Source organism: Penaeus monodon, chromosome 22 (genome assembly GCF_015228065.2).
Source record: "Penaeus monodon isolate SGIC_2016 chromosome 22, NSTDA_Pmon_1, whole genome shotgun sequence".
NCBI classification, from domain to species: domain Eukaryota; kingdom Metazoa; phylum Arthropoda; class Malacostraca; order Decapoda; family Penaeidae; genus Penaeus; species Penaeus monodon.
This window is the reverse complement of record NC_051407.1, coordinates 1096827-1097337: the sequence shown is the minus strand read 5'-3', so window position 1 is coordinate 1097337 and position 511 is coordinate 1096827. Positions and strand designations below refer to the sequence as shown.

General features: G+C 47.4%; 1 protein-coding gene across 2 annotated transcripts in view; it reads left to right on the top strand.

Annotated features, from left to right (window-relative positions):
* The first annotated feature begins 137 nt into the window (after positions 1–137).
* The window catches only part of LOC119586806, a 9968-nt gene continuing 9594 nt past the window's right edge, over positions 138–511 (top strand). For both annotated transcript variants that reach the window (XM_037935529.1, XM_037935528.1), the window contains exon 1: positions 138–308. In XM_037935529.1, coding sequence (XP_037791457.1) covers positions 167–308 — 142 coding nt within the window. In that variant the 5' untranslated portion in view covers positions 138–166. The remainder of the gene's footprint in view (positions 309–511) is intronic.

Genomic DNA, 511 nt, shown 5'->3' with positions numbered 1-511 from the left:
ATAACAGCGTTTATGATATACACATAACTAACACCAATAACCATGTATGCATCGCAGCCGAGCAACACAGAAAAAAAAGACGCCAGAATAATCGCCGCGTCACGAGCGGAAGCCGAAGTCGCCCGTCGAGGAATCGGACGCGGCACAGCTGACAGTGTAAACAAAGATGGCGACCGTCTACCTCGGCCTGCGCTTGCACTCGTCCAAACTCGAGAAAATTACGCTGAATAATGTCAGTCTCAGCGATACAGTCGACAGTATCAAGCAGACAGCAGCTAGCAAGGGCAAGACGTCGGCGGATAAAATCGGTAAGCGTTTATTTACGTTGGAAAAGCATGAGTGTTGGACCGCCATGGGGGGGGAAAGCTTCAAATTTGATGAATCATATTGTTGGTCAAGGCTTATTTAGGGTCACGAGAGGTCAGGGAAGATCAAGCAATAGCGTGTTGTTGGTGTAATAATGTATTAATCGTGCCCTTTATAGTGAATGCTTGTGAGGTTGGCTAGGTTG